This window comes from Podarcis raffonei, chromosome 13, assembly GCF_027172205.1.
Source record: "Podarcis raffonei isolate rPodRaf1 chromosome 13, rPodRaf1.pri, whole genome shotgun sequence".
Classification (NCBI taxonomy): Eukaryota; Metazoa; Chordata; class Lepidosauria; order Squamata; family Lacertidae; genus Podarcis; species Podarcis raffonei.
The window spans coordinates 16780925-16807895 of NC_070614.1; the positions used below are offsets into that span (position 1 = coordinate 16780925).

At 44.0% G+C, this 26971-nt stretch overlaps 1 protein-coding gene and 2 pseudogenes across 1 annotated transcript; all 3 read left to right on the top strand.

Annotated features, from left to right (window-relative positions):
• Positions 1-2732: 2732 nt before the first annotated feature.
• LOC128400296 (vomeronasal type-2 receptor 26-like) lies at positions 2733-8081 on the top strand (annotated as a pseudogene).
• A 2409-nt stretch (positions 8082-10490) lies between these two features.
• Positions 10491-17825, top strand: LOC128400297 (vomeronasal type-2 receptor 26-like). The gene is made up of 6 exons (XM_053362450.1): positions 10491-10523; positions 11450-11773; positions 12721-13575; positions 14576-14803; positions 16233-16359; positions 16927-17825. Exons 1-6 carry the CDS (start codon positions 10491-10493, stop codon positions 17823-17825), a joined length of 2466 nt encoding a protein of 821 aa, XP_053218425.1.
• Positions 17826-21032: 3207 nt separating this feature from the next.
• Positions 21033-26666, top strand: LOC128400298 (vomeronasal type-2 receptor 26-like; annotated as a pseudogene).
• Positions 26667-26971: the final 305 nt, after the last annotated feature.

A 26971-nucleotide genomic window follows, 5' to 3' on the forward strand; every position in this document is an offset into this window, starting at 1 on the left:
GCCCTCCTCTGCACATGTTCAGCACACATTTTACCTCATGAAAATAGAATGGGGTACTTTGCCAAAAGCCTGACTGAACTCAAAATAGACTATGACCGCAGCATTCTCCTGATCCACCACATTTGTAATGCCATAAAAAAGAAAAGAAATGAGATTGGTCTGGTATGAGAAGAGCAGGCCCAGGACAGAACCCTTTGGCATATCTGTGGCATCAGGAGATAATATCCCTATGCTATGAGGAGAAAATGAAAAGGAGGGAAATACCCCTCTTCCCAGAGAGAGTGACAGATGCCACATATACCTATTCTGAACTCAGAATTGTACATGCAGCTCTCTGTGTGTATGAAGCAGTACTTGAAGAAGAGCCAGGAAATAAATTCCCTACCTCATGTTTTGTTGAGCCCAATGGAGAGGCTTGGTTGGCCTAAATGCTGCAGGTCAGAGGTCCTTGTTGATTCCCCACAAGGAGCTTTCTTTACCTGTGCAGTTTCTCTTGAGTGATTGACAACTTTTAGGGTTCTGGATTGTGTAAGAAAGTAAAGTAAGTAGAGCAAGCTGCAGATGCTCTCTTTTGAGAACACAGTAGGTGATGAAACTCGTGGCAGGGGTGCAAATAGAGGGGAAGAGGCAACAGGCTTATTCCTGCTCCCCCTCATTACAATGCCTTGGAAACACTTGAAGGAGGCTGCTGAGGGATTATTCTGTGTGGATCATTGTCTCTGCTTCTTCCAATGGACCAGCTGAGGCAAAGGGATCATTACTCTCTCCCCTGTTATTATCACTTACATGGTAATAATCTGCTTCTGATTAGACCTCCATAGACTTCCAGGAATCCAGTCTAAAAAGAATTAAATCCTCTCTGCCATCCCCAGCAAATACTAAGTTTAGTGAGCTTTCCGCTGGAGTTGGATCCTAGGTCTTGGGAATTTAGCTGGTGCATTCGGAGAATGCCATTGAAGGCAAGCTGGTGTACTGAGGCTGTTTCTAATGCCAATGCTGATTAGATGAGGAATTTGGATTCGATATCCCGCCTTTCACTCCCTTTATGAAGTCTCAAAGCGGCTAACATTCTCCTTTCCCTTCCTCCCGCACAACAAACACTCTGTGAGGTGAGTGGGGCTGAGAGACTTCAGAGAAGTGTGACTAGCCCAAGGTCACCCAGCAGCTGCATGTGGAGGAGCGGAGACGCGAACCCGGTTCCCCAGATTAGGAGACTCCCACTCTTAACCACTCCACCACACTGGCTCTTAGTAGATGTAAACCGGGAAATCTCTGTCTAGGAAAATGTATTGTTCCTAGTATGGCAGTGTTGATCCTGTTAATCTTCTCGCTGCCTCAAATGACGAATCTGTCAAATGTCAGTCGGAGCATCAGTCACCTCCATATCCCACACAAGTACTATCAGCCAGGTGACCTTATCATTGGTGCACTTGCTTCTCACATTGTGTCCTCTGTTGACTATGAAACCTTCATATAATGGCCATCCATCCATCAGATTCTTAATTCATTGTAAGTATTGCAAATTTTCAGTTTCCATGTCATATTAATTCCTAAGTTACCATGTGAGCTCATAAATACTTTCTATTTATTTTCGCTATGGGGATTTATTACTTACAGGGAGGGGTGCAAATTATCCCCCCCCAACATAGGATCAGTCTTAGACTTAACCCTCCCCACCACCTGAATTTTAACATCTAAAATGATCAAGACAGACAATAAATTTTTCGTCAAGCCTGTAGGAACGAGGTGGATTATCTAGGATCCAGCGTGGAAGTAAAGAAAGAGCAGTCTTCCAGTGAGATATGACATTATGTTCTGGGTGGTGTGTTTTTCTCTCACCCCCAAGCTCCCCCACCCCACTTTCCAGAGCAGTGCTTAAGGGAGAGGAGGAGCCATGGCCACAACCAGTCACAAGGGTGTCATAATCTAGAGAGCCCAGCATTATGATGTCAAGAGGAAATGGGTGAATGTCCAGTAGCAACCATTGGTCTACCTAGTACATGCCTGTCTGCACAGAGTAGCAGTGGCTCTCCAGGATTTCAGACAGGAGTCTGCCCCAGCCCCACCTGTGTGCTAAGCAGATGCTCTACCCTTGGGTTTTACAGAATCTTCAAAGAAAAGGTACACAGAGTAATTGTCAAAACATTACAGGCAGCAGAAGGTTGCCTGGTATAGGGGGCAATAGCTTCATTGATGTATGAGAAACTGAGGTGGGGCTCCAGAAACCTGCAAAAGGGCAACAACCTACAAGAAGGAAGCAGCTGGAGGGAATGACTCCTAGTTTCAGTTGTCTCTACTGAAAGGCACAGGGTATGGGAAACAAGCAAGATGAATTGGAGCTTTTAATACAGGATGGCAAATATGACCTAGAAGGCGAGTAGGCATTGCATTGGAGTTCAAGATTTCTTTAACAGATTGGAGAACTGGGTTAACAAATGAATTTCAATAGGGACAAATGTAAGCTACTGCACTTAGGCAGGAAGTACCAACTTCACAAATATAAGTTGAAGGACACCTGGCTTACTTGGATATAGCCATCTTAGTGGAATTCAAGCTTCACTTGAGTGAATAGCGCGATGCAGTTTTTGCTGTGTGTGTATTTAAAACAAATTCTTTATTGGTTTAATTCAATCTGCCTGTAAGCTGCCTTGTTGCTCCCTAGCACAGAAAGACATGGAACATAAGTTTCCTTAAACAGATTGACAAAAAATGGTACACAGCAAAACACTTCGATGTCCAACTCTCATTGCAGTGTTGTACCAAAATACTATCAGCAAATTCTGGCCTTGGTTTTTGCAGTCAAGGAAATCAACAAGAATTCCAATCTATTACCTAATGTCACATTAGGATTCCACATCTTTGATAGTTACTTCAGTGAAAGGATGACCTACTGGGCCACTTTGGAGCTGCTCTCTACACACTACAGATTTGTACCCAACTACCAGTGTGACAAACAGAAATATCTGATGGCCGTCATTGGGGGACTTGACTTTGAGATATCCCTCCACATGGCAGCCATCTTAGGTGTCTACAAGATTCCCCAGGTAAGAGTCAAACATGGTGACTTCCCCTTTCTTCTTTCCTCTGTCCTGTTGAGAAAAGTTTTGCCCTCTTGCCATCATAGCCCTCTTGACAATTTCAGATTGTATTCAATAAAAACTTTCATCCATTTCCCAACGTGTGCATGTTCTTCAGAAGGTAGGAATGGAGCATTTTGCAGATACAGTTGTACACACCTACTCTATGTATGTGAACAGCTTGGTCTGCTGGCCTCAGGTAGACTCCAACCAGGATGAATTATGGAGGCTGCTCATCAGTCGCTTGTACATTACCTTAATTAATTTGACCTGGATAATATGGGGCTGTCAGGGGTGCCGTCAACAGTCACTGGCTATCTACCTAGTGCTGATTTCACTAGGTAGATAGTACTGTTTCTAAGAAATCTGACTGCTGTCTTTGTTCATTGCTACCTTGCTCTGGTTCTTCATCACTTATTATTTCCCAGGTCCTTTTACCTTCTCGGGTGTGACTCATCTCAAACCACCACACCATACTCTCCCCCCTTCCTTCTCTCTGGAAGATATTGGGGTGCTGCTCTCCACCACTCCTCCTATCTGCCCCTTCCATGAAGGGCTTACTAAGAGAGCAGGTCCACAACACAATGGTTTAGTCATTGCTATCCACACATAATCAATGTTTCTACTTTATTAATGGGAAATAAGTATCCATTTCCTTCCAGCTCACTTATGGCTCCTTTGCCCCAGAGGATGCTGGTCAAAGCCAATCCACTCCCTTCTACCGGATGGTACCCAATGAAGGCCATCAGTACACTGGGATTGTTGAGTTACTTCTGCACTTTGGATGGACGTGGGTTGGGTTGCTCGCTGCGGATAGTGAGAGTGGAGAGAAATTTATGGAAATCCTGCAAACTCTGCTTTTCCAGAGAGGTATTTGCTTGGCCTTTTCAGAGAGAACTCCAAAAGCCACATATTTTGAAGAGTATTATGACATGTATTCCCAGTGGCTCCAAGCCTATCATGTTATTGCGGAAAGCAAAGCCAATGCTGTCGTTGTCTATGGAGAAGCCAAGTCCATGTTTTATTTGCAAATATTGCTAGCGGCAGGGGAAGCGGAAAATGTTACATCTATGGCCAAGGTATGGATTATGACTGCTCGACTGGATTTCTCAGCAGTGGCCTTTCGAACAAGCCAGAGTATGCAACCATTTCATGGCTCCATATGCTTCACAGTGCACTCAAAGGAGGTGCAAGGATTCAAGACCCTTCTTTACTCCCTCAATCCTTTCATGGCAGGTGAAGATGGTTTTCTTCAGCAGTTCTGGCTCCAGACATTCTATTGTTTCTTTTCCAAATCCAGTACTGAGTTCAGTGAACCCTGCACTGGACTGGAGAAGCTGGACAGCCTCCCCTCGTCTGGCTTTGAGATGAGCATGACTGGCCACAGCTACAGCATCTACAATGCTGTCTATGTTGTGGCACATGCTCTACATGATGCCATGTACAGATCCAGTGAAAAAGACGGAGGAATTGTGAGAAGATGGAGACCGCAGCTTCAGAAATTGCAGCCTTGGCAGGTAATGGTTCTTTTGTTGTTGTATATCTTTTAATTATTATTTCATTTTATATTGTTGATAAAGCAAAGGCAACAATTTTAACAACAGACAAAAATGGATAGATGAATAATCAAACTCTAAAATAGGCAGGTAGGATGTGTAGTTGCACGTGAGTTAAATAAAGACTTTAAAGTCCAAATTAAGTCCAGTTTTATCAGATCACCAAGCATAGTTCCAGATTTGCCAGGTTTGTGGGGGGTTGTTTTGAAAATGCTGGTTGTGCTGCATATACCAAATCATATAGAAAGTGTCTGAATGTTCTAGTCCTTGTTGAAATCTCAAATTATTTGTGATTATCTCTGTTATAGCTATATTCCAGAGTGAGCAGTACAAAGTGCTCAGCATTAGATTTTTGGGCTGCTATAGTTCAAAATTTGCCATTATTATTGCTATTGTTATTATTTTGTGATTATATGAAATCTTGTCTACTGCCTTGAAAGAGGCAATGGTACTTTAAAAGGTGATGCTGAACATAAGATAAGTTTGAGTTTTAAACAATTGTCCTCTTCCTGCCATCTCAATGCAGCTCCACCCATTTCTTAGAAGTGTCTCATTTAACAACAGTGCGGGAGAAGATGTGTCTTTTAGTGGGAACAGGGAATCAGAAGCTGGATTCGATATTACCAACTTGGTCACTTTCCCAAATAACTCCTTCATCAGAATGAAGGTTGGATGGATGAATTTGGATGCTCCCCCAGGAAAAGAGTTTTCCATCAATGAAGACAAAATGGTGTGGCACAGGAGTTTTGACCAGGTGGGGCATGATTTCAGGAAATTGCAACTCCAGTGTGTCCTAAATGTGATGCTTGCATCTTGGAAGCATAGCGGAGACATGGATCCTGTATTTTTTCTCACTTGTTGTTTATGAAAACCTCATGAATGTTGCAGGGCTCTGATGCCTTGAAGCAGGCCAGGACATAGTTCATTATTATATGCTTGTTTGTTTATTGCATTTTTAGTCCACCTTTCCTCCGAGGAGCTCAAGGCCGTGTGCTTACTTCCTGTTGTATCCTAACAAGAACCCTGTAAGGCAGTGCAGACTGAGAGAAGCAGTGACTGGCCCAAGGTCACCCAATGAGTTTCATTTGAACCCTGGTCTTCCACTTCCCTGTCTAGCACATTCTTTAAAGAAATCTAGGCCAGCAGATTGTGACCTAAGCCTAACCTCCAACAAACCTCTTTGGGGAGAAAGAAAAGGGAGCTGAGCCTGGAGACAGACGAGGCAGACTTCTGTAGAGAATGCCTGGTTTGGAGGCTAGTAATTCTCAAGATATAGTAGCAGAAGTCTGGCAGAGTCCAGCACTATCCTTGGTTTTGAGGCTGCTTAACTTGTCTTACAATTGTCTCTTGGCCCAGTGTATTTAGTCTGGGGTTCTCAGTCCCCAATATTTGTGTTTTTTCAGGTGGAAAAACAGAAGGAACCTGACAGTGTATATGGTAGATGCTTATTTAAATCACTTAGGATGTCAAACATCCTTTCAACTCTACTTTAAATCCTCTTGAGTTTTATAAGAAATTAATTTTCGAAATAATAATAATATTAGTCTTCAGGTGAACTCCCTCCCTCCTTTTGATTTATATTTTTTAAAGAACACATTGAAATGGCCATTACTCCATTTTCAGAGTCACAAAAACATCTTCTGTGTCATTAGATGCCATTAATGGCTGTTGGCAGCTCGTTTCTTTCAAAATTCTCTTAATATTCAGCAGGCCATTTCTCCCATCCACTTGATCCCTTGCAGCCCAGAAAATTCAGGTTCTCCAAACGTCCATTATTCCCCCTGTGCTAAACATTTCCTAATGTCTAATTAAAATTCACAGGTGCCACCCCTCTTTCAATGCAACAAAAATTGCCCTTCTGGTACTAGGAGAAAAAAGAAGGAAGGGGAGAAATTCTGCTGCTATGACTGTGCTCAGAAGGCAAGATTTCATACCAGAAAGGTAGGAGACATTAGGTAGTTTTCAGATATGTGCCATATTAGAATTCCTGTGAAGGGTCTGTGGCAGAGTGAAAGGTGTCACAGTTGCTGCTATTGATGTAGTTCTGATTTCCATAGAGATTGAAGTTCACAGACTTGGAGCTCTTCATTGCAACCAGCTGATGGCCCAGCAACGAGGCCCAGCATTTTCAAAGAGGTGCTTTGCAAGCCCGAATGATCAGATGATGGTTGGGGTTTACAAAGCACACTGTTACTTGCTTGACACCTAACATCAGAGATGACATCAGATACAGGGCCGGTAGGTGTAACTTGCTAAAATGGCCCCATGGGCCAGAGGTTTTCTATCACTGGATTACCTGGGTGGTGATGGAGATGAGTTGCACCGGTGCACCTGCAGAGGACAGGCCTCCTGCTGTCCAGACCCACCTCCTTAATGTCCAGGCAAGTGACTGTGAGATCATTGTCTGGGGGGGGGGATCCAAATCCCTTTCTCCCCATGCTAGTCGCTCCTGTGTCTCAAAAAGATCATCTCTTGCCCATCCAACTGGTAAGTCCCATACTGCCAGGAGGATGTATACCTACTCAGAAGTTGCACCCTTAAAGGGAATCCTTTCTTCTTTTCAGACATGAATGACTGTGTCGGATGCTCTGAAGATCACTATCCAAACAGGAACCAAACACAATGCATTCCAAAGTTCTTGACTTCTTGACTTTGGAAGAACCACTTGGGATGAGCTTAGCGTTTGGCTCCGTATTCTCCTCTTTGCTCACCATATTGTCCCTCGCCATCTTTATGAAGCATCAGGACACACCGATTGTCAGGGCCAATAATCGGGACCTCACCTACGTTCTCCTCATCTCTCTCCTTCTCTGTTTTCTCTGTCCTCTCATCTTCCTCAGCCGACCAGACAGAGTGACCTGCCTTGTCCGACAAATGGCTTTTGGTGTAGTTTTCACTGTGACTGTTTCTTGTGTGTTGGCCAAAACCATCACCGTTGTTCTGGCATTCATGGCCACCAAACCAGGATCCAGAATGAGGAAATGGGTGGGGAAAAGACTGGCAAGCGCCATTGTGTTGACTTGCTGGTATTTGCACTGTGTGGCTGGGAACCTCTCCCCCATTTCCCCATTTTGACAAGCACTCTGTGACGGGAGAAATTATTCTGGAATGTAATGAAGGGTCAGCTGCCATGTTTTACTGTGTCCTGGGCTACATGGGCCTCCTGGCCATTGTCAGTTTTGTTGTAGCATTTTTAGCTAGGAAACTGCCTGACAGCTTTAATGAGGCCAAATTCATCACCTTCAGCATGTTGTTGTTTTGTAGTGTTTGGATCTCCTTTGTTCCAGTCTACCTGAGCTCCAAGGGAAAACACATGGTGGCTGTGGAGATCTTCTCCATCTTGGTCTCCAGTGCTGGTTTACTGGGTTCCATCTTTTCCCCCAAATGCTACATTATCATATTAAGGCCTGATCTGAATGACAAACAGCAGTTAATAAAGAAGAAATAGCAAAGTACCCTGTTGTCACTCTTTTCTGTTACCCCAGAACATGGGTAATGATTTTGCTGCCGACTCCTTGATATAATTTCATTTTATTTGTTTATTGAACTTGCTATGTGCATAAAAAAAATCAGATGGTTCTCCCCCACCCCGAGATGTGGTCCCCACCTTTGGGAGCCCAAGGGCACAATTGGAACCTGAGGAACTCTTGTGGACACAAAAAACTACCAATTTCACAGAAGAAAGTGTGGAGATGCCCAGAAACTCCACCTCCATCCTTTCTTGTAACTTGAATCCATTGGTTTGGGTCCTACTCTCTGTAGCAAGATACAAGCTTGCTGCATCTTCCATGTGACAGCCCTTGAGATATTTGAAGATGAGTATCATATCTCCTCTCAGTCCCCTTTTTCCAGGCTAAACATACCCAGCTCCCTCAACCATTGCTCATAAGGCTTGGTTTCCCATCCATCATCTTCCTGGTTGCCCTCTTCTGCACATGTTCAGCACACTTTTTACCAGCTTCCTCATGGAAATATCTTGGGGGACTTTGAGTAAAGCCTGACTGAACTCAAAATAGACTATGACCACAGCATTCTCCTGATCCACCACATTTGTAATGCCATAAAAAAAGAAAAGAAAAGAGATTGGTCTGGTATGAGAAGAACAGGCCCAGGACAGAACCCTTTGGCACATCTGTGGCATCAAGAGATAATATCCCTATGCTATGAGGAAAAATTGAAAAGGAGGGGGATACCCCTCTTCCCAGAGAGAGTGAGAGATGCCACATATACCTATTCTGAGCTCAGAATTGTACATGCAGCTCTCTCTGTGTATGAAGAAGTACTTGAAGAAGAACCAGGACAGAAATTTCCTACCTCAAGTTTTGTTTTAAATTTTGCCTCCCTTACAGGCCTGTGGTCTGAAGTCTAAGTGCTGCATCCTTGGAATCCGAGAGTCATGGCCACGTTCACAATACCCTTTGTGTCTCAAACTCTGCTCTTGAATGCACTTTCCTCTTCACAAAGCAGCATGTGAGAAAAGAGGGTTTAGGTGAAATCACAAGGGTAGTCATTGCCCTGGGCACAGTTTTTTCCAGGCCACGTTTTGCTCCTCACACCACCCATGCCAGCCCTCTTCTCCTTTCAAGTGCGATCCCACATCCCAGCCCCTCAAAGCAGCGTGGGGCTGGCAGGGCGTCAGGAGGATGTAGTGGGCATGTGCCCTTCCTGCTGCGTCCTCCTCATGTCACCCACCCAGCCTGTCATGGATGCTTTAGGTGTGATCCCTGCATTGCAGGGGGTCGAACTTTGGGGGCTCCTTTCAATTCTACAATTCTCTGTTTATTTAGGTGAATATATATAGGGGCCCTAAAAAGGCCTGAAGACATGGCCCAACGGACCATATGTCCATCATCACACTCATGCCTTGAAGTCACTCAGAATCTGCTCACAATTATTCCTTTCCAGCCAAATTCTACCAGTGGCTAGAATTCATCTTGGCCCCATGGATTTACCTGCCCCATGCTTGGCCTCACATAACATCAGCTGATGGACATGTGAATGTGGTTTGGACCATCAGCCCAATGGGGAGACTTGGTTGGCCTAAGTGCTGCAGGTCAGAGGTCCTTGTTGATTCCCCGCAAGGAGCTTTCTCTACCTGCGCAGACTCTCTTGAGTGATTGACAACTTTTAGGGCTCTGGATTGTGTAAGAAAGTACAGTAAGTAGAGAAAGCTGCAGAGGCTCTCTTCTGAGAACACAGTAGGTGATGAAACTGGCAGCAGTGATGCAATGGTGGAGAAGGGGCAACAGGCTTGTTTCTGCTCCCCCCTCATTACAATGCCTTGAAAACACTTGAAGGAGGCTGCGGAGGGATTATTCTGTGTGGATCATTGTCTCTGCTTCTTCCAATGGACCAGCTGAGGCAAAGGGATCATTATTCTCTCCCCTGTTATTATCAATTACATGGTAATAATCTGCTTCTGATTAGACCTCCATAGACTTCCAGGAATCCAGTCTACAAAGAATTAAAACCCTCTCTGCCATCCCCAGCAAATGCTAAGGTGCTGCTGACTCGTTTAGTGAGCTTTCCCCTGGAGTTGGATCCTAGGTCTTGGGAATTTAGCTGGTGCATCCGGAGAGTGCCATTTAAGGCAAGCTGCTGTGCTGAGGCTGTTTCTAATGCCAATGCTGATTAGATGTAAACAGGGAAATCTCTGTCTAGGGAAATGTATTGTTCCTAGTATGGCAGTGTTGATGCTGTCAATCTTCTCTCTGCCTCAAATGGTGAATCTGTCAAATGTCAATCGGAGCATCAGTCACCTCCATATCCCTCACAAGTACTATCAGCCAGGTGACCTTATCATTGGTGCACTTGCTTCTCACATCGTGTCCACTGTTGACTATGAAACCTTCATACAATGGCCATCCATCCATCAGATTCTTACTCCATTGTAAGTATTGCAAATTTTCAGTTTCCATGTTATATTAATTCCTAAGTTACCACGTGGGCTCAGAAATACTTCCTATTTATTTTCTCGATGGGGATTTATTACTTATAGGGAGGGGTGCAAAATATTCTGCTCCCCAGAACATAGGATCAGTCTTAGACTTAACTCTCTCCACCACCTGAATTTTAACATCTAAAATGATCAAGTCAGACAATAAATTTCTCGTCAAGCCTGTAGGAACGAGGTGGATTATCTAGGATCCAGCTTTGAAGCAAAGAAAGAGCAGTCTTCCAGTGAGATACAACATGATGTTCTGGGTGGTGTGTTTCTCTCTCACCCCCAAGTTCCCCCACCCCATTTTCCAGAGCAGTGCTCCATTGCCTCGGGATTCAATATTACTTTTGAATATATCCATGACCTGGAGCATGGAAAACAGATTGAAAGTATATGGTTAAAACTGTAGGAGAGAGAAATAACAGTGACCTCCAAGCCAGACTGAAGACTTGGATGATGCCTTTCTAGAGTAGATTATGAAGCATTCCAAAAGAAGAGATATACTGATCATAGGGGACCTCAACTTCCCCAATTGCTCTATTGCATCGGGATTCAAGGTTTCTTTAATAGATTGGAGAATTGGGTTAACAAAATGAATTTCAATAGGGACAAATGTAAGGTTCTGCACTTAGGCAGGAAGTACCAACTTCACAAATATGAGCTGAAGGACACCTGGCTTAGTAGGATCTAGCCATCTTAGTGGAACTCAAGCTTCACCTGAGTCAAAGGTGTGATGCAGTTTTTGGTGTGTGTGTTTAAACCAAATTCTTTATTGGTTTAATTAAATCTGCCTGTAAGCTGCCTTGTTGCTCCCTAGCACAGAAAGGCAGGGAACCTAAGTTTCCTTAAACAGATTGACAAAAAATGGTACACAGCAAAACGCTTTGATCTCCAACTCTCATTGCAGTGTTGTACCAAAATACTATCAGCAAATTCTGGCCTTGGTGTTTGCAGTCAAGGAAATCAACAAGAATTCCAATCTATTACCTAATGTCACTTTAGGATTCCACATCTTTGATAGTTACTTCAGTGAAAGGATGACCTACTGGGCCACTTTGGAGCTGCTCTCTACACACTACAGATTTGTACCCAACTACCAGTGTGACAAACAGAAAAACCTGAGGGCCGTCATTGGGGGACTTGACTTTGAGGTTTCCCTCCACATGGCAGCCATCTTAGGTGTCTACAAGATTCCCCAGGTAAGAGTCAAACATGGCGACTTCCCCTCATTCTTCTTTCCTCTGTCCTGTCGAGAAAAGTTTTCCATTCCATAATAGCCCTCTTGACAATTTCAGATTGTATTCAATAAAAACTTTCATCCATTTCCCAACGTGTGCATGTTCTTCAGAAGGTAGGAATGGATCATTTTGCAGATACAGTTGTACACACCTACTCTATGTATGTGAACAGCTTGGTCTGCTGGCCTCAGGTAGACTCCAACCAGGATGAATTATGGAGGCTGGTCATCAGTCGCTTGTACGTTACCTTAATTAATTTGACCTGGACAGTTTGGGGCTGTCAGGGGTGCCATCAACAGGTCACCGGCTATCTACCTAGTGAAATCAGAGGAGCAGAGAGAGCTTTTCAATGGTTTCATACTAATCCACAGGAAGACAGAAAGACGGGATAGTATGCTCTCACCCTTGAGCTAATATTGCTCAGATTTCCACTCCACCCTGCACCGAAAATTTCTTCCTAGAAATCAGACCCCTCCTGCTGCCTATGGTGGCTGCTAAGAACAATTCTCTTTTGGGTTCTGCAGAGCGTGTCTGGTCCTTGTGGAAGGAGGGGGCTCTGACAAACTCTCTTGAGAGAGAATGTCACTTGGCTGCTGTACTGTTTCTAAGAAATCTGACTGCTGTCTTTGTTCATTGCTACCTTGCTCTGGATCTTCATCACCTATTATTTCCCAGGTCCTTTTTCCTTCTTGGGTGTGACCCGTCTCAAACCACCACACCATACCCCCCAGTTCCTTCTCTCTGGAAGATATTGGGGTGCTGCTCTCCACCACTCCTCCTCATCTGCCCATTCCATGAAGGGCTTAGTAAGACAGTGGGTCCAAAGCACAATGGTTTCGTCATTGCTATCCACACATAACCAATGTTTCTACTGCATTAATGGGAATTAAGTATCCGTTTCCTTCCAGTTCACTTATGGCTCCTTTGCCCCAGAGGATGCTGGTCAAAGCCAATCCACTTCCTTCTACCGGATGGTGCCCAATGAAGCCCATCAGTACACTGGGATTGTTGAGTTACTTCTGCACTTTGGATGGACGTGGGTTGGGTTGCTCACTGCGGATAGTGAGAGTGGAGAGAAATTTATGGAAATCCTGCAAACTCGGCTTTTCCAGAGAGGTATTTGCTTGGCCTTTTCAGAGAGAACTCAAAAATGTTCATATTTTGAAGAGTATTATGACATGATTCCCCAGTGGCTCCAAGCCTATCATGCTATTGCGGAAAGCAAAGCCAATGCTGTCGTTGTCTATGGAGAAGCCAAGTCCATGGGTTTTTTGCAACTATGGCTAGCGGCAGGGGGTGCAGAAAATGTGACATCTATGGAGAAGGTATGGATTATGACTGCTCAACTGGATTTCTCAGCAGTGGCCTTTCAAATGAGCCAGAGTATGCAACCATTTCATGGCTCCATCTGCTTCACAGTGCACTCAAAGGAGGTGCAAGGATTCAAGACCCTTCTTCGCTCCCTCAATCCTTTCATGGCAGGTGAAGATGGTTTTCTTCAGCAGTTCTGGCTGCAGACGTTCTATTGTTTCTTTTCCAAATCCAGTACTGAGTTCAGTGAACCCTGCACTGGACTGGAGAAGCTGGACAGCCTCCCCTCGTCTGGCTTTGAGATGAGCATGACTGGCCACAGCTACAGCATCTACAATGCTGTCTATGTTGTGGCACATGCTCTACATGATGCCATGTACAGATCCAGGGCAAAAGACAGAGGAATTGTGAGAAGATGGAGACCACAGCTTCAGAAATTGCAGCCTTGGCAGGTAATGGCTCTTTTTTGGGGGTATATCTTTTAATTATTATTTCATTTTATATTGTTGATAAAGGAAAGATAATGAAATTTTAACAACAGACAAAAATTAAAAGAAGAATACCCAAACTGAAAAATAGGCAGGTAGGATGTGTAGTTGCACGTGAGTTAAATAAAGACTTTAAAGTCCAAATTAAGTCCAATTGTATCAGATCACCAAGCATAGTTCCAGATTTGCCAGGTTTTGGGCGAGGGGGTTGTTTTGAAAACGTTGGTTCTGCTGTATATGCCAAATCATATAAAACGTGTCTAGTCCTTGTCAAAATCTCAAATTATTTGTGATTATCTTTGTTATAGCTATATTCCAGAGTGAGTGGTACAAAGTGCCCAGCATCAGATTTTTGGGCTGTGTTCTATTGAGTTGCAATTACTATGAATGCTGCCACTTTAATCTTGCCAATTTTTTTGGCAACATATTTACAATGGTATCATCAGAAATACACAGTGACATTCATTTTGGACAACAAACCATCTTTTTATAGTAATATTTATCATTTCTGATCATTTCTGAGAAAACCGGATACAACCCACTCACCTGAGCTTCAGCTCTTCAAAACAGCTAGGTGTGATATTGTCAATGGCAATTTGTATCTCAACTAGAGTCTTAACAGGAACATCTTTTTTGCTCCCTCAGTCTTACCCTCTCCCCATTTTCCTGTTCTTTCATTTATACCCTTTCTGCATTGAACTTCATGGATGTTTGCATGGTGATTTTGCAAGTCCTGTTTAAGTTTTGAAATACATATACAGTGTGGCTTAGTCCTATACGGAGGAATCTACAGAGGAAAGAGAGATCAACATTTACTGTTATTATTGCTATTGTTATTATTTTGTGATTATATGAAATCTTGTCTACTGCCTTGGAAGAGGCAATGGCGCTTTAAAAGGTGATGCTGAACATAAGATAAGTTTGAGTTTTAAACAATTGTCCTTTTCCTGCCATCTCGATGCAGCTCCACCCATTTCTTAGGAGTGTCTCATTTAACAACAGTGCGGGAGAAGAAGTGTCTTTTAGTGAGAACAGGGAATCAGAAGCTGGGTTCGATATTACCAACTTGGTCACTTTCCCAAATAACTCCTTCATCAGAATGAAGGTTGGATGGATGAATTTGGATGCTCCCCCAGGAAAAGAGTTTTCCATCAATGAAGACAAAATGGTGTGGCACAGGAGTTTTCACCAGGTGGGGCATGATTTCAGGAAATTGCAACTCCAGTGTGTCCTAAATGTGATGCTTGCATCTTGGAAGCCTACCTGAGACATAGATCCTGTATTTTTTCTCACTTGTTGTTTATGAAAACCTCTATGAATGTTTTCAGGCTCTGATGCCTTGAAGCAGGCCAGGACATAGTTCATTATTATATGCTTGTTTGTTTATTGCATTTTTATTCCACCTTTCCTTTGCTTACTTCCCATCTTATCCTAACAACCAACAACCCTGTAAGGTAGTGTAGACTGAGAGCAGCAGTGACTGGTCCAAGGTCACCCAATGAGTTTCATTTGAACCCTGGTCTTCCACTTCCCTGTCTAGCACATTCTTTAAAGATTTCTAGGCCAGCAGAGTGTGACCTAAGCCTAACCTCCAACCAACTTCTTTGGGGAGAAAGAAAAGGGAGCTGACCCTGGAGACAGACGAGGCAGAATTCTGCAGAGAATGCTTGTTTGGAGGCTAGTAATTCTCAAGATATAGTAGCAGAAGTCTGGCAGAGTCCAGCACTATCCTTGTTTTTGAGGCTGCTTAAGTTGTGGAATGTGCGTGGCGCTGTGGTCTAAACCACAGAGCCTAGGGCTGGCCGATCAGAAGGTTGGCGGTTCGAATCCCAGTGACAGGGTGAGCTCCCGTTGCTCGGTCTCTGCTCCTGCCAACCTAGCAGTTCAAAAGAATGTTAAAGTGCAAGTAGAAAAATAGGTACCACTCTAGCGGGAAGGTAAACAGCGTTTCCATGCGCTGCTCTGGTTTGCCAGAAGCGGCTTAGTCATGCTGGCCACATGACCCAGAAGTTGTACGCTGGCTCCCTCTGCCAATAAAGCGAGATGAGCGCCGCTACCCCAGAGTCATCCGTGACTGGACCTAACCGTCAGGGGTCCCTTTACCTTAACTTGTGTGACAATTGTCTCTTGGCCCAGTGTATTTAGTCTGGGGTTTTCAGTCCCCAACATCTGTGTTTTTTCAGGTGGAAAAACTGAAGGAACGTGACAGTGTATGTGGTAGCTGCTTATTTAAATCACTTAGAATGTCAAAACACCTTTTCAACTCTACTTTAAATCCTTTTGAGTTTTATAAGAAATGTATTTTTCCAAATAATAATATTACTGTACAGTTGGACTCCCTCCCTCCCTCCCTCCCTCCCTCCTTTTGATTTTTATTTTTTTTAAAACACATCGAAATGGCCATTACTTCACTTTCAGAGCCACAAAAACATCTTCTGTCTCATTCGATGCCATTAATGGCTGTTGACAGCTCATTGCTTTCAAAATTCTCTTACTATTCAGCAGGCCATTTCTCCCATCCACTTGATCCCTTGCAGCCCAGAAAATGGAGTTCAGGTTCTCCAAATGTCCATTATTCCCCCTGTGCTAAACATTTCCTAATGGTTAATTAAAATTCACAGGTGCCACCCCTCTCTCAATGCAACAAAAATTGCCCTTCTGGTACTAGGAGAAAAAAGAAGGAAGGGGAGAAATTCTGCTGCTATGACTGTGCTCCGTGTTCAGAAGGCAAGATTTCATACCAGAAAGGTAGGAGACATTAGGTAGCTTTCAGATATGTGCCATATTAGAATTCCTGTGAAGGGTCTGTGGCAGAGTGAAAGGTGTCACAGTTGCTGCTAATGATGGAGTTCTGATTTCCATAGAGATTGAAGTTCACAGACTTGGAGCTCTTCATTGCAACCAGCTGATGGCCCAGCAACGAGGCCCAGCATTTTCAAAGAGGTGCTTTGCAAACCTAACATTAGAGATGACATCAGATACAGGGCCGGTAGGTGTAACTTGCTAAAATGGCCCCCTGGGCCAGAGGTTTTCTATCACTGGATTACCTGGGTGGTGATGGAGATGAGTTGCACCGGTGCGCCTGCAGGGCACAGGCCTCCTGCTGTTCAGAAACACCCCCTTGCTGTCCAGGCAAGTGACTGTGAGATCATTGTCTGGGAGAGGGGGGTCCACAGCCCTTTCTCCCCATGCTAGTCACTCCTGTGTCTGAAAAGGATTGTCTCTTCCACATCCAACTGGTAAGTCCCATACTGCCAGGAGGATGCATACCTACTCTCAAGTTGCACCCTTAAAGGGAATCCTTTTTCTTTTCAGACATGAATGACTGTGTCGGATGCTCAGAAGATTACTATCCAAACAGGAACCGAACACAATGCATTCCAAAGTCCATCAGCTTCTTGACTTTGGAAGAACCGCTTGGGATGAGCTTAGCTTTTGGCTCCGTATTCGGCTCTTTCCTCACCATATTGTCCCTTGCCATCTTTATGAAGCATCAGGACACACCGATTGTCAGGGCCAATAATCGGGACCTCACCTACGTTCTCCTCCTGTCTCTCCTCCTCTGTTTTCTCTGTCCCCTCATCTTCCTCAGCCGACCAGACAGAGTGACCTGCCTTGTCCGACAAATGGCTTTTGGTGTGGTTTTCACAGTGACTGTTTCTTGTGTGTTGGCCAAAACCATCACCGTTGTTCTGGCATTCATGGCCACCAAACCAGGATCCAGAATGAGGAAATGGGTGGGGAAAAGACTGGCAAGTGCCATTGTGTTGACTTGTACTATTATCCAAGCTGGTATTTGCACTGTGTGGCTGGGAACCTCTCCCCCATTTCCCCATTTTGACAAGCACTCTGTGACGGGAGAAATTATTCTGGAATGTAATGAAGGGTCAGCTGCCATGTTTTACTGTGTCCTGGGCTACATGGGCCTCCTGGCCATTGTCAGTTTTGTTGTAGCATTTTTAGCCAGGAAACTGCCTGACAGCTTTAATGAGGCCAAATTCATCACCTTCAGCATGTTGTTGTTTTGTAGTGTTTGGATCTCCTTTGTTCCGGTCTACCTGAGCTCCAAGGGAAAACACATGGTGGCTGTGGAGATCTTCTCGATCTTGGTCTCCAGTGCTGGTTTACTGGGTTCCATCTTTTTCCCCAAATGCTACATTATCATATTGAGGCCTGACCTGAATGACAAACAGCAGTTAATAAAGAAGAAATAGCAAAGTACCCTGTTGTCACTCTTTTCTGTTACCCCAGAACATGGATAATGATTTTGCTGCTGACTCCTTTATATAATATCATTTTATTTGCTTATTGAACTTGCTATGTGCATTAAAAAAAAAAAATCAGATGGTTCTACCCTACCCTGAGATGTGGTCACCACCTTTGGGAGCCCAAGGGCACAATTGGAAAACTGAGGAACTCTTGTGGACACAAAAAACCAATTGCACAGAAGAAAGTGTGGAGATGCCCAGAAACTCCACCTCCATCCTTTCTTGTAACATGAATCCATTCGTTGGGGTCCTACTCTCTGTAGCAAGAGACAAGCTTGCTGCATCTTCCATGTGACAGCCCTTGAGGTATTTGAAGATTGGTATCATATCTCCTCTCAGTCTCCTTTTTCCAGGCTAAACATACCCAGCTCCCTCAACCGTTGCTCATAAGGCTTGGTTTCCCACCCATCATCTTCCTGGTTGCCCTCCTCTGCACATGTTCAGCACACATTTTACCTCATGAAAATAGAATGGGGTACTTTGCCAAAAGCCTGACTGAACTCAAAATAGACTATGACCGCAGCATTCTCCTGATCCACCACATTTGTAATGCCATAAAAAAGAAAAGAAATGAGATTGGTCTGGTATGAGAAGAGCAGGCCCAGGACAGAACCCTTTGGCATATCTGTGGCATCAGGAGATAATATCCCTATGCTATGAGGAGAAAATGAAAAGGAGGGAAATACCCCTCTTCCCAGAGAGAGTGACAGATGCCGCATATACCTATTCTGAACTCAGAATTGTACATGCAGCTCTCTGTGTGTATGAAGCAGTACTTGAAGAAGAGCCAGGAAATAAATTCCCTACCTCATGTTTTGTTGAGCCCAATGGAGAGGCTTGGTTGGCCTAAATGCTGCAGGTCAGAGGTCCTTGTTGATTCCCCACAAGGAGCTTTCTTTACCTGTGCAGTTTCTCTTGAGTGATTGACAACTTTTAGGGTTCTGGATTGTGTAAGAAAGTAAAGTAAGTAGAGCAAGCTGCAGATGCTCTCTTTTGAGAACACAGTAGGTGATGAAACTCGTGGCAGGGGTGCAAATAGAGGGGAAGAGGCAACAGGCTTATTCCTGCTCCCCCTCATTACAATGCCTTGGAAACACTTGAAGGAGGCTACTGAGGGATTATTCTGTGTGGATCATTGTCTCTGCTTCTTCCAATGGACCAGCTGAGGCAAAGGGATCATTACTCTCTCCCCTGTTATTATCACTTACATGGTAATAATCTGCTTCTGATTAGACCTCCATAGACTTCCAGGAATCCAGTCTAAAAAGAATTAAATCCTCTCTGCCATCCCCAGCAAATACTAAGTTTAGTGAGCTTTCCGCTGGAGTTGGATCCTAGGTCTTGGGAATTTAGCTGGTGCATTCGGAGAATGCCATTGAAGGCAAGCTGGTGTACTGAGGCTGTTTCTAATGCCAATGCTGATTAGATGAGGAATTTGGATTCGATATCCCACCTTTCACTCCCTTTATGAAGTCTCAAAGCGGCTAACATTCTCCTTTCCCTTCCTCCCGCACAACAAACACTCTGTGAGGTGAGTGGGGCTGAGAGACTTCAGAGAAGTGTGACTAGCCCAAGGTCACCCAGCAGCTGCATGTGGAGGAGCGGAGACGCGAACCCAGTTCCCCAGATTACGAGACTACCACTCTTAACCACTCCACCACACTGGCTCTTAGTAGATGTAAACCGGGAAATCTCTGTCTAGGAAAATGTATTGTTCCTAGTATGGCAGTGTTGATCCTGTTAATCTTCTCGCTGCCTCAAATGACGAATCTGTCAAATGTCAGTCGGAGCATCAGTCACCTCCATATCCCACACAAGTACTATCAGCCAGGTGACCTTATCATTGGTGCACTTGCTTCTCACATTGTGTCCTCTGTTGACTATGAAACCTTCATATAATGGCCATCCATCCATCAGATTCTTAATTCATTGTAAGTATTGCAAATTTTCAGTTTCCATGTCATATTAATTCCTAAGTTACCATGTGAGCTCATAAATACTTTCTATTTATTTTCGCTATGGGGATTTATTACTTACAGGGAGGGGTGCAAATTATCCCCCCCAATATAGGATCAGTCTTAGACTTAACCCTCCCCACCACCTGAATTTTAACATCTAAAATGATCAAGACAGACAATAAATTTTTCGTCAAGCCTGTAGGAACGAGGTGGATTATCTAGGATCCAGCGTGGAAGCAAAGAAAGAGCAGTCTTCCAGTGGGATATGACATTATGTTCTGGGTGGTGTGTTTTTCTCTCACCCCCAAGCTCCCCCACCCCACTTTCCAGAGCAGTGCTTAAGGGAGAGGAGGAGCCATGGCCACAACCAGTCACAGGGGTGTCATAATCTAGAGAGCCCAGCATTATGATGTCAAGAGGAAATGGGTGAATGTCCAGTAGCAACCATTGGTCTACCTAGTACATGCCTGTCTGCACAGAGTAGCAGTGGCTCTCCAGGATTTCAGACAGGAGTCTGCCCCAGCCCCACCTGTGTGCTAAGCAGATGCTCTACCCTTGGGTTTTACAGAATCTTCAAAGAAAAGGTACACAGAGTAATTGTCAAAACATTACAGGCAGCAGAAGGTTGCCTGGTATAGGGGGCAATAGCTTCATTGATGTATGAGAAACTGAGGTGGGGCTCCAGAAACCTGCAAAAGGGCAACAAACTACAAGAAGGACGCAGCTGGAGAGAATGACTCCTAGTTTCAGTTGTGTCTAAACAAGGGCACAGAGTATGGGAAACAAGCAAGATGAATTGGAGCTTTTAATACAGGATGGCAAATATGACCTAGAAGGCGAGTAGGCATTGCATTGGAGTTCAAGATTTCTTTAACAGATTGGAGAACTGGGTTAACAAATGAATTTCAATAGGGACAAATGTAAGCTACTGCACTTAGGCAGGAAGTACCAACTTCACAAATATAAGTTGAAGGACACCTGGCTTACTTGGATATAGCCATCTTAGTGGAATTCAAGCTTCACTTGAGTGAATAGCGCGATGCAGTTTTTGCTGTGTGTGTATTTAAAACAAATTCTTTATTGGTTTAATTCAATCTGCCTGTAAGCTGCCTTGTTGCTCCCTAGCACAGAAAGACATGGAACATAAGTTTCCTTAAACAGATTGACAAAAAATGGTACACAGCAAAACACTTCGATGTCCAACTATCATTGCAGTGTTGTACCAAAATAGTATCAGCAAATTCTGGCCTTGGTTTTTGCAGTCAAGGAAATCAACAAGAATTCCAATCTATTACCTAATGTCACATTAGGATTCCACATCTTTGAAAGTTACTTCAGTGAAAGGATGACCTACTGGGCCACTTTGGAGCTGCTCTCTACACACTACAGATTTGTACCCAACTACCAGTGTGACAAACAGAAATATCTGATGGCCGTCATTGGGGGACTTGACTTTGAGATATCCCTCCACATGGCAGCCATCTTAGGTGTCTACAAGATTCCCCAGGTAAGAGTCAAACATGGTGACTTCCCCTTTCTTCTTTCCTCTGTCCTGTTGAGAAAAGTTTTGCCCTCTTGCCATCATAGCCCTCTTGACAATTTCAGATTGTATTCAATAAAAACTTTCATCCATTTCCCAACGTGTGCATGTTCTTCAGAAGGTAGGAATGGAGCATTTTGCAGATACAGTTGTACACACCTACTCTATGTATGTGAACAGCTTGGTCTGCTGGCCTCAGGTAGACTCCAACCAGGATGAATTATGGAGGCTGCTCATCAGTCGCTTGTACATTACCTTAATTAATTTGACCTGGATAATATGGGGCTGTCAGGGGTGCCGTCAACAGTCACCGGCTATCTACCTAGCGAAATCAGAGAGGAGCATAGAGAGCTTTTCAATGGTTTCATTTTAATGCACAGGAAGGCAGAAAGACGGGAAAGTATGCTCTCACCCTTGAGCTAATATTGCTCAGATTGCAACTCCACCATGCACTGAAAATTTCTTCCTAGAAATCAGACGTCTCCTGCTGCCTATTGTGGCTGCTAAGAACAATTCTCTTTTGGGTTCTGCAGAGCGTGTCTTGACCTTGTGGAAGGAGGGGGCTCTGACAAACTCTCTTGAGAGAGAATGTCACTTGGCTGCTGTACTGTTTCTAAGAAATCTGACTCCTGTCTTTGTTCATTGCTACCTTGCTCTGGTTCTTCATCACTTATTATTTCCCAGGTCCTTTTTCCTTCTCGGGTGTGACTCATCTCAAACCACCACACCATACTCTCCCCCCTTCCTTCTCTCTGGAAGATATTGGGGTGCTGCTCTCCACCACTCCTCCTATCTGCCCCTTCCATGAAGGGCTTACTAAGAGAGCAGGTCCACAACACAATGGTTTAGTCATTGCTATCCACACATAATCAATGTTTCTACTTTATTAATGGGAAATAAGTATCCATTTCCTTCCAGCTCACTTATGGCTCCTTTGCCCCAGAGGATGCTGCTCAAAGCCAATCCACTCCCTTCTACCGGATGGTACCCAATGAAGGCCATCAGTACACTGGGATTGTTGAGTTACTTCTGCACTTTGGATGGATGTGGGTTGGGTTGCTCGCTGCGGATAGTGAGAGTGGAGAGAAATTTATGGAAATCCTGCAAACTCTGCTTTTCCAGAGAGGTATTTGCTTGGCCTTTTCAGAGCGAACTCCAAAAGCCACATATTTTGAAGAGTATTATGACATGTATTCCCAGTGGCTCCAAGCCTATCATGTTATTGCGGAAAGCAAAGCCAATGCTGTCGTTGTCTATGGAGAAGCCAAGTCCATGTTTTATTTGCAAATATTGCTAGCGGCAGGGGAAGCGGAAAATGTTACATCTATGGCCAAGGTATGGATTATGACTGCTCGACTGGATTTCTCAGCAGTGGCCTTTCGAACAAGCCAGAGTATGCAACCATTTCATGGCTCCATATGCTTCACAGTGCACTCAAAGGAGGTGCAAGGATTCAAGACCCTTCTTTACTCCCTCAATCCTTTCATGGCAGGTGAAGATGGTTTTCTTCAGCAGTTCTGGCTCCAGACATTCTATTGTTTCTTTTCCAAATCCAGTACTGAGTTCAGTGAACCCTGCACTGGACTGGAGAAGCTGGACAGCCTCCCCTCGTCTGGCTTTGAGATGAGCATGACTGGCCACAGCTACAGCATCTACAATGCTGTCTATGTTGTGGCACATGCTCTACATGATGCCATGTACAGATCCAGTGAAAAAGACGGAGGAATTGTGAGAAGATGGAGACCGCAGCTTCAGAAATTGCAGCCTTGGCAGGTAATGGTTCTTTTGTTGTTGTATATCTTTTAATTATTATTTCATTTTATATTGTTGATAAAGGAAAGATAATGCAATTTTAACAACAGACAAAAATGGATAGATGAATAATCAAACTCTAAAATAGGCAGGTAGGATGTGTAGTTGCACGTGAGTTAAATAAAGACTTTAAAGTCCAAATTAAGTCCAATTTTATCAGATCACCAAGCATAGTTCCAGATTTGCCAGGTTTGTGGGGGGTTGTTTTGAAAATGCTGGTTGTGCTGCATATACCAAATCATATAGAAAGTGTCTGAATGTTCTAGTCCTTGTTGAAATCTCAAATTATTTGTGATTATCTCTGTTATAGCTATATTCCAGAGTGAGCAGTACAAAGTGCTCAGCATTAGATTTTTGGGCTGCTATAGTTCAAAATTTGCCATTATTATTGCTATTGTTATTATTTTGTGATTATATGAAATCTTGTCTACTGCCTTGAAAGAGGCAATGGTACTTTAAAAGGTGATGCTGAACATAAGATAAGTTTGAGTTTTAAACAATTGTCCTCTTCCTGCCGTCTCGATGCAGCTCCACCCATTTCTTAGGAGTGTCTCATTTAACAACAGTGCGGAAGAAGAAGTGTCTTTTAGTGAGAACAGGGAATCAGAAGCTGGGTTCGATATTACCAACTTGGTCACTTTCCCAAATAACTCCTTCATCAGAATGAAGGTTGGATGGATGAATTTGGATGCTCCCCCAGGAAAAGAGTTTTCCATCAATGAAGACAAAATGGTGTGGCACAGGAGTTTTGACCAGGTGGGGCATGATTTCAGTAAATTGCAACTCCAGTTTGTCCTAAATGAGATGCTTGCATCTTGGAAGCTTGGCGGAGACATGGATCCTGTATTTTTCCTCACTTGTTGTTTATGAAAACCTCTATGAATGTTGTGGGGCAATGATGCCTTGAAGCAGTCCAGGACATAGTTCATTATTATATGCTTGTTTGTTTATTGCATTTTTATTCCACCTTTCCTCCAAGGAGCTCAAGGCTGTGTGCTTACTTCCTGTTGTATCCTAACAAGAACCCTGTAAGGCAGTGTAGACTGAGAGCAGCAGTGACTGGCCCAAGGTCACCCAATGAGTTTCATTTGAACCCTGGTCTTCCACTTCCCTGTCTAGCACATTCTTTAAAGATTTCTAGGCCAGCAGAGTGTGACCTAAGCCTAACCTCCAACAAACCTCTTTGGGGAGAAAGAAAAGGGAGCTGAGCCTGGAGACAGACGAGGCAGAATTCTGCAGAAAATGCCTGGTTTGGAGGCTAGTAATTCTCAAGATATAGTAGCCGAAGTCTGGCAGAGTCCAGCACTATCCTTGGTTTTGAGGCTGCTTAACTTGTCTTACAATTGTCTCTTGGCCCAGTGTATTTAGTCTGGGGTTCTCAGTCCCCAATATTTGTGTTTTTTCAGGTGGAAAAACAGAAGGAACCTGACAGTATATATGGTAGCTGCTTATTTAAATCACTTAGGATGTCAAACATCCTTTCAACTCTACTTTAAATCCTCTTGAGTTTTATAAGAAATTAATTTTCGAAATAATAATAATATTAGTGTTCAGGTGAACTCCCTCCCTCCCTCCTTTTGATTTATATTTTTTAAAGAACACATTGAAATGGCCATTACTCCAGTTTCAGAGCCACAAAAACATCTTCTGTCTCATTAGATGCCATTAATGGCTGTTGACAGCTCGTTGCTTTCAAAATTCTCTTAATATTCAGCAGGCGATTTCTCCCATCCACTTGATCCCTTGCAGCCCAGAAAATTCAGGTTCTCCAAACGTCCATTATTCCCCCTGTGCTAAACATTTCCTAATGTCTAATTAAAATTCACAGGTGCTACCCCTCTCTCAATGCAACAAAAATTGCCCTTCTGGTACTAGGAGAAAAAAGAAGGAAGGGGAGAAATTCTGCTGCTATGACTGTGCTCCGTGTTCAGAAGGCAAGATTTCATACCAGAAAGGTAGGCGATATTAGGTAGCTTTAGATATGTGCCATATTAGATTTCCTGCGAGGGATCTGTGGCAGAGTGAAAGGTGCCACAGTTGCTGCTATTGATGTAGTTCTGATTTCCATGGTGATTGAAGTTCACAGACTTGGAGCTCTTCATTGCAACTAGCTGATGGCCCAGCAACGAGGCCCAGCATTTTCAGAGAGGTGCTTTGCAAGCCCGAATGATCAGATGATGGTTGGGGTTTACAAAGCACACTGTTACCTGCCCTACTCCTAACATTAGAGATGACATCAGATACAGGGCCAGTAGGTGTAACTTGCTAAAATGGCCTCCTGGGCCAGAGGTTTTCTATCACTGGATTACCTGGGTGGTGATGGAGATGAGTTGCACCGGTGCACCTGCAGAGGACAGGCCTCCTGCTGTCCAGACCCACCATCTTACTGTCCAGGCAAGCGACTGTGAGATCATTGTCTGGGGGAGGGGGGTCCACAGCCCTTTCTCCCCATGCTAGTCACTCCTGTGTCTGAAAAGGATTGTCTCTTCCACATCCAACTGGTAAGTCCCATACTGCCAGGAGGATGCAAACCTACTCTCAAGTTGCACCCTTAAAGGGAATCCTTTCTTCTTTTCAGACATGAATGACTGTGTTGGATGCTCAGAAGATCACTATCCAAACAGGAACCGGACACAATGCATTCCAAAGTCCATCAGCTTCTTGACTTTGGAAGAACCGCTTGGGATGAGCTTAGCTTTTGGCTCCGTATTCTGCTCTTTGCTCACCATATTGTCCCTCGCCATCTTTATGAAGCATCAGGACACACCGATTGTCAGGGCCAATAATCGGGACCTCACCTACGTTCTCCTCATCTCTCTCCTCCTCTGTTTTCTCTGTCCCCTCATCTTCCTCAGCCGACCAGACAGAGTGACCTGCCTTGTCCGACAAATGGCTTTTGGTGTGGTTTTCACAGTGACTGTTTCTTGTGTGTTGGCCAAAACCATCACCGTTGTTCTGGCATTCATGGCCACCAAACCAGGATCCAGAATGAGGAAATGGGTGGGGAAAAGACTGGCAAGCGCCATTGTGTTGACTTGTACTATTATCCAAGCTGGTATTTGCACTGTGTGGCTGGGAACCTCTCCCCCATTTCCCCATTTTGACAAGCACTCTGTGACGGGAGAAATTATTCTGGAATGTAATGAAGGGTCAGCTGCCATGTTTTACTGTGTCTTGGGCTACATGGGCCTCCTGGCCATTGTCAGTTTTGTTGTAGCATTTTTAGCCAGGAAACTGCCTGACAGCTTTAATGAGGCCAAATTCATCACCTTCAGCATGTTGTTATTTTGTAGTGTTTGGATCTCCTTTGTTCCGGTCTACCTGAGCTCCAAGGGAAAACACATGGTGGCTGTGGAGATCTTCTCGATCTTGGTCTCCAGTGCTGGTTTACTGGGTTCCATCTTTTTCCCCAAATGCTACATTATCATATTGAGGCCTGATCTGAATGACAAACAGCAGTTAATAAAGAAGAAATAGCAAAGTACCCTGTTGTCACTCTTTTCTGTTTCCCCAGAACATGGATAATGATTTTGCTGCTGACTCCTTGATATAATTTCATTTTATTTGTTTATTGAACTTGCTATGTGCATTAAAAAAAAATCAGATGGTTCTACCCCACCCTGAGATGTGGTCCCCACCTTTGGGAGCCCAAGGGCACAATTGGAAAACTGAGGAACTCTTGTGGACACAAAAAACCACCAATTTCACAGAAGAAAGTGTGGAGATGCCCAGAAACTCCACCTCCATCCTTTCTTGTAACTTGAATCCATTGGTTTGGGTCC

Bases quoted from the DNA above. Each gene is read 5' to 3' on its own strand.
- LOC128400297 (XM_053362450.1), top strand. From the start codon at position 10,491: ATGGCCATCCATCCATCAGATTCTTACTCCATT. The intron at 10,524-11,449 runs GTAAGTATTGCA...AATGGTACACAG, and splicing joins CATCAGATTCTTACTCCATT to CAAAACGCTTTGATCTCCAA. The intron at 11,774-12,720 runs GTAAGAGTCAAA...GTTTCCTTCCAG, and splicing joins GTGTCTACAAGATTCCCCAG to TTCACTTATGGCTCCTTTGC.